The sequence below is a fragment of the Natator depressus genome, chromosome 16 (assembly GCF_965152275.1).
Source record: "Natator depressus isolate rNatDep1 chromosome 16, rNatDep2.hap1, whole genome shotgun sequence".
In the NCBI taxonomy this organism is placed as follows: domain Eukaryota; kingdom Metazoa; phylum Chordata; order Testudines; family Cheloniidae; genus Natator; species Natator depressus.
Window position 1 is genome coordinate 17,494,828 of NC_134249.1, and position 6,731 is coordinate 17,501,558.

Sequence of the window (6,731 nt, forward strand, 5' to 3'; positions counted from 1 at the left end):
GGTTCCCTGACTTCCGGCTTGGGCCGGGGCGTAGGCTGGCCGGCTGCCCCCACGTGGGGGCCGGGGCGGAGCAGGAGGCGGCCGGGCTCCGCCACCTTCCAGCGCCATCATGTGCGAGGTGCCCGCGGAGATTCAGCGCTTCCTACAGCAGCACCCGGTGCTGCGCCTCGTCGAGCCGGGCAATAAGGCGAGTGGCCCGGGGGGGGACGGTCCCGGGGGTGGAGGGGGGGCGGGCTGAGGCGAGTGGCCCGGGGGGACGGGCCCGGGGGTGGAGGGGGGGCGGGCTGAGGCGAGTGGCCCGGGGGGACGGGCCCGGGGGTGGAGGGGGGGCGGGCTGAGGCGAGTGGCCCGGGGGGACGGGCCCGGGGGGGGCGGGCTGAGGCGAGTGGCCCGGGGGGGGGACGGGCCCGGGGGTGGAGGGGGGGCGGGCTGAGGCGAGTGGCCCGGGGGGGGGGGACGGGCCCGGGGGTGGAGGGGGGGCGGGCTGAGGCGAGTGGCCCGGGGGGACGGGGGGACGGGGGACGGGCCCGGGGGTGGAGGGGGGGCGGGCTGAGGCGAGTGGCCCGGGGGGACGGTCCCGGGGGGGGCGGGCTGAGGCGAGTGGCCCGGGGGGACGGTCCCGGGGGGGGCGGGCTGAGGCGAGTGGCCCGGGGGGGGGGACGGGCCCGGGGGGGGCGGGCTGAGGCGAGTGGCCCGGGGGGGGGGACGGGCCCGGGGGGGGCGGGCTGAGGCGAGTGGCCCGGGGGGGGGGACGGGCCCGGGGGGGGCGGGCTGAGGCGAGTGGCCCGGGGGGGGGGACGGGCCCGGGGGTGGAGGGGGGGCGGGCTGAGGCGAGTGGCCCGGGGGGGGGGGACGGGCCCGGGGGTGGAGGGGGGGCGGGCTGAGGCGAGTGGCCCGGGGGGACGGGGGGACGGGGGACGGTCCCGGGGGTGGAGGGGGGGCGGGCTGAGGCGAGTGGCCCGGGGGGACGGTCCCGGGGGGGGCGGGCTGAGGCGAGTGGCCCGGGGGGACGGTCCCGGGGGGGGCGGGCTGAGGCGAGTGGCCCGGGGGGGGGGACGGGCCCGGGGGGGGCGGGCTGAGGCGAGTGGCCCGGGGGGGGGGACGGGCCCGGGGGGGGCGGGCTGAGGCGAGTGGCCCGGGGGGGGGGACGGGCCCGGGGGGGGCGGGCTGAGGCGAGTGGCCCGGGGGGGGGGACGGGCCCGGGGGTGGAGGGGGGGCGGGCTGAGGCGAGTGGCCCGGGGGGGGGGGGACGGGCCCGGGGGTGGAGGGGGGGCGGGCTGAGGCGAGTGGCCCGGGGGGGCCAGTCCCAGGGGCGGGATGCGGCGGGGGGCCTGGTCCCGAGGGGGGGGTGGGCTGAGGCGAGTGGCCCGGGGGGGGGGGCAGGCCCAGGGATGGAGGGGGGACGGGGTGAAGCGAGCGGCGCGGGGGGGGTGCCCAGTCACGGGGGGCGGGATGAGGTGGGGGGAACGGTCCCGGGGGTGGAGGGGGGGCGGGCTGAGGCGAGCAGCCCGGGGGGGGGGGGGACGGGCCCGGGGGTGGAGTTGGGGGCGGGCTGAGGCGAGCGGCCCGGGAGGGGGGGCGGGCTGAGGCGAGTGGTCCGGGGGGGCAGTCCCAGGGATGGAGGGGGGGCGGGCTGAGGCGAGCGGCCCTGGGGGGGAGGACGGTCCCGGGGGTGGAGGGGGGGCGGGCTCAGGCAAGCGGCCCGGGGGGGGGCAGTCCCAGGGATGGAGGGGGGGCGGGGTGAGGCGAGCGGCCCGGGGGGGGGGGGGACGGGACGGTCCCAGGGATGGAGGGGGGGCGGGGTGAGGCGAGCGGCCTGGGGGCAGACCCCAGTCCGGGGGTGGGGGGATCTCCAAGTCAGAGGAAGTGTTAGCCTGCGGGAGGGGGGTGCAGCGCTCATGAAGGGGAGCACAGATCTCCCTGCCTGCACCTCTGGATACCAGCCCAGCAGACAGGGCCCACAGGGTGGGCAGGGGAGGGGTCTGCTACCCCCGCCCCTTGCTCTGTTAGGGGTGGGGTTTTGGGGACCAAACTGATGTAAACCGCAGGGAAGGTTGCTTGGGGGTGTCTGGAGCCGGGGAAGAGGACTGAGAGACCTTTATGCCTAGCCTGGAAAGAGCCAGAGTATCACAGGGGCCCTTGCACTGCTCCAATAGGCTGTTTTCTTCTCTCCTTTTTGGCTGCTCAGGTAAAATGCAGGTTGACAGGTCACGAGCTGCCATGTCGGATGCCAGAGCTGCAAGCTTATACTAGTGGCAAGAAGTATCTGAGACTGATAAAGACCGCAAGAGCATTTGACTACAGCGAATTCGAGCCACACATTGTGCCCAGTACTAAGAATCCGTGCGTGTCTGTTTCTTCCTTAATGTTCACATGGAGCTCTTGCTATTGTTAATTGTATGGCCAATGGGGGAGTGATGCCTGAGTGTTTAAGTAGGTATCCATCCAGTGGGCTGGAAAAGCATTTATAAAGCAGCTTTTGACTCTGAACTGGCCGCTTAGAGGTGAAAGACTCTCATTTCTTTTATATAATAATTTTACTAAACTGCATGTCTGGTTTTTCTTCTCTAGCCATCAGCTGTTTTGCAAGCTCACACTCAGGCACATCAACAGGCTTCCAGAGCATGTGCTGCGTCATGTCCAAGGAAGGCGCTATCAGAGAGCGCTGAAAAAATGTAAGTGGCTCTATCGTCTTCTGCTGTGTTTTTCTCTTCCCTTTCTGACCTTTTAACGTGCTCTCCTGCTATGCATGTGTAGAGTGTTTGGAAATCGTTCTGCAGCATGGCAGTAATACAGAGCAGTGCTCCTGCATGCTTCCCCCAGCCAGGAAGGAAGGGTGACTTCAAAAGTAGAGAGCAATGGTTTCCTATAGTGAACAAATTGCAGTGTCTACTTTAAAGTAGGGTTTCTCAAACTTTCCAATAGCGTAGGTCACACTTTAATTCAGGGATTGCCTTGTAGACATGTTTCCTTCCATTTGTGATCTCGTAATGTCCCTGTGGCAACTGTTACTTGCACCAAAAATGTAATTAGGAAATTATTTAATATTTTTTTAGCTGCCCTTAAGTACAATTTAGCAGCTGGAAATGGGGAGGAACTGGTACCAAGTGACTAGCCACCTCTCTGCACACCACAGTTTGTGAACTTCTTGGGCCTCACTAATGCAAACCTGCATAACAGCTCCTATCTGTGGGGAATTGTGTTAAGAATTCAAGTCATTCTCAAGACTAAATGTGTCTGGCTCTTGACATAGTTGTGTTTCATCAGCAAAGGTACTGGAGGTCGCAGATTACTGGTCTTCAGATCCTGCCCAGGTCAGCAGTGACTAAATGTCAGCATCTGTTGGCTGCTTGATGGCCTGTATGAAGTGAGCTGGCATATCCCAGTCCAGGTTCTGGTGAGCAAGCAGCCACCTCATTAAAAACATCTCCCCTGCAGTTACAGTATCTGTAGGTACTATTGGCATTCTCATCAGATAAGCCAAGTTTTGAATGGACCAGGAAGACTGAACTACACTGCAGCTCTCATAGGGATCTCCCAGTGAGAGTTGGGGCAGTGTGTGTGGGAAGCTGGCATTGGTGTTGCTCGTGCTGTACTTCCTCAGTGGACTCCAGTCTGCAGGACACCTTTCACAAACAGTAAACACACACCCCCTTTGCTGCTGCTAGAAACCGAAATATGGGTAGCGTGACAAAATCTTAGGCTCCCTAGGTCTGCTTAAAGTCCCTCTAGATCTGCTCATAGATGCTGTTTGCATTTCTGACGTGCTGCCTAGCACTGTGCTCTGCTTCTAGTCCATTCTGTCCTTAACGAGACCACCAAATTCTTGAACCACTTGCATTATTTGTGAATGAGCCCTGCCTGGTTTGTTTTTAGATGAGGAGTGCCAGAAGGAGGGCGTGGAGTACATCCCTGCCTGCCTCCTGCAGAAGAGACAGCGGTGGCGAGATGACCAGGCCGAGGGGAGCAGGCAGCCCCGCAGAAAGGGAGAATTTTGGGAGCCTATGTCCAGTGAAGAGGAAGAAGATGACACAGATGATAGCATGAGCGACCTGTACCCATGTGAGCAAGAGCTTTTGTGTTTTCTGACTGTTTTAAAGGGGTGCTCTCAGTTTCTATTCCCTGGCTCCTCCTCTTCCTAGTTGGCTACCCGCTGGGAAGCCGCAAAGCCAACTCAATTTAATGTCAATTTAAACTTCGTTAGCAGCATGGGGGAGGGATGCCTGGAGATAATTTATTGTTGGTTGCAAACAGAAAAGAACAAAATTGTAGGAAAAGAGATGTAGCGTTTCCTTTGCTAGCATCAGAGGGCAGCAGCAGGACTGGACCCAGCCAATGATTTTACTGATGTAATGCCAACAAGAGGAACATGTGGCATGTACAACATGTATGTGGGAAGGTGGTGATTCCTAAACACAGAATCCAGGGTGGGTGGGGGTTACTCTTCTCCAGATCCTGAGCATTAAATGCCAATTTTCACTGAATCGCCACCAAGACTGAGATCATACAAGGGGAGAAGCACTTGTCAGCACAGGACCTGCCGGAACCTGCATGCTCACAGGCGACATGCACTCCTCTGCCTTTCCCAGAATAGTCCTGGAGCCTAAAATCCCACCCACCCTGCAGAGGATTTCCTGCCAGGTAGGGTGAATTCTATTGAGTTCCTGTCTAAAAAAGACTGGAGGAGAGGTGGGGTTGTACGGTTACTGGAGTATGTCTGCTAAATATCCCCTGTAGCTGGGCTAATAAGGGTACTGGGCACTTACTACTGAAATATGGGGGTTATATTTGTCTCCCTGGTGTCTTGGTAGTAATGTGCTGCCCAGCCGTTGGGGATATTCAGCTATTGCTGATAAAAGGACTGGAATTTGGTGCTTCAGTTTTGCAACCTCCAGTGCCTTTGCTGATGAAACACCTTTAAGAAAGTTGCCTGGGAAGCCATTGGAGTAAGGGCTAAGTCAAAGCAGTAGGCAGAGGAATCTGATCCCAAGTTGGGCCTTACCTTGTGTTTTAGCTGAGCTTTTCCCAGAAAAAAGGCCGGTGGTGCAAGGAGACAGGGAAGGTGGTGATGACTTTGTGACAGACAGTGAGGAAGATGGGGCCAAGCCTGCAGAGGAAAACAGCAGCATGAATGGAGAGGAGAGTGAAAAGATGGACGAGACCAGACGAGCTGGCAACAAAAGGGGAAAGGTGAGTGCTGTGCTGCCATGCACAGCCACATCAAGGGAGAGTGTTTGCAGAATCAGAGGTGAGCCCCTATGTGTGAGCATGTACTGCATGATTAGACCAATGATCCATCCCCTCTCCTGTCTGTGAGAGGGGCCGATGCAAGATGGGCTCACCTTTCAGGGGATGTTTCCTCCTGACCCTGGAAGTCTCGTGACTGGCTTAGACCCTGAAGTATTGGGTTTCTATCCTTTAGTGAACTTGTATCCTGGCTAGAGTAACTGGGGATATTATTACCCATACAAATGTCTAATCCTGGTTTGAATCCTACTGCTTGCTGCCCCAGGAGTGGGAATCTTAGGCCAAGGAGACAAAAGTGTCCTTTAGGTCCTAAAATTACATCCACTACTCCCTCCTTAATCAGTCTCCTTTAGAATGAAAAGGTTGATAGGATTTAAACCCTATCAGGTTGCCCCCTTTACCCTTTCTCAGTGCTCCTGATTCTGCCTGTGGAATCTCTTCACAGGAGCAGACATTTTAGTCCTGATCCTGCAGTCCTTGTGTGTTTGGGAAACAGCAGGAATGCATGTTCAGGCCCTCAATGTATAAAGCAGGCCGGGTTTCAGGAACATCATTACTGATGAAAAGGATGATTCTAGAAGACAACTCAGAGGGGAGGAGGTAGATTTCCTCCTTGTCTCTCTTCCTCTACCTGGGGAAGAACAAGATCTGCAGTATTTTATGGCTCAGTTCTATGAGGAGCATTTGGTACAGACACTGTATTTGTTGGGAGAAAGGGAGGGGATGTTGTTTGTAGATCTTATACAAGAGCTGAGGGGAGCTGGAAGTCAAGTCTTATCTCTCACTGGCCCTGTGTCCTCAGTAACTAGGATTGGGATTGTACGGACACTCTCAACTTGAAAAACAAGAAGCTTGGTGTGATGCTTTGTGCAAGCATTCTAGCCCTGGCCACATGCAGAGGTTCTTGGAAAGACAGTGCAATTTCTCTCTCTCCACAGCCACAGTTGAGTTCCTTAAAGAAGAAATTTAAGAGTCACCATCGAAAACCCAAAAGCTTCAGGAAAGCAGCCAATGGAAAATAAACTTTTCTATAAGTATGAAACACTAGTTGGCTGGAGGTAGTTATGTGGCAGTGTTGTTGTCTAAACGGGGCATGGTGGCACAAGTCCTACTGAAAAGCCTGCCCCTTTGTCAGGTTCCAACCATCTGTTTCTGATGGGGGGGGGGGCTTTAGTAAGCTGGAGCACAAATGGGTTAAGGGTTGATTCTTGGGGCATCCCCAAGCTCTGACTGAGATGCCAATGATTGGGTGCCTTATTTTTTGCTGAAAGGGGTGTCATTTTTATTCCACTTTGCGACACCCAGGAATCTGCTACAGAGAGGATATTAATACCAAGTGTTAACCAGGGAACACCATCCCTGAAGGGTCACCAACTGTGCGCTCAAGCTGGATACAACAAAGATGCCATAGTTTTATTTTGATGGTTTCCAAAAATCAAAACCGTTTCAAACACAACTAAGATACAAAATACAGCATAAAATGA

General features: G+C 57.5%; 1 protein-coding gene across 1 annotated transcript; it reads left to right on the forward strand.

Annotated features, from left to right (window-relative positions):
* Positions 1 to 10: 10 nt before the first annotated feature.
* Positions 11 to 6,327, forward strand: SURF2 (surfeit 2). The gene is made up of 6 exons (XM_074973774.1): positions 11 to 187; positions 2,189 to 2,343; positions 2,572 to 2,675; positions 3,877 to 4,062; positions 5,015 to 5,190; positions 6,186 to 6,327. Exons 1-6 carry the CDS (start codon positions 110 to 112, stop codon positions 6,267 to 6,269), a joined length of 783 nt encoding a protein of 260 aa, XP_074829875.1. The 5' UTR covers positions 11 to 109; the 3' UTR covers positions 6,270 to 6,327.
* Positions 6,328 to 6,731: the final 404 nt, after the last annotated feature.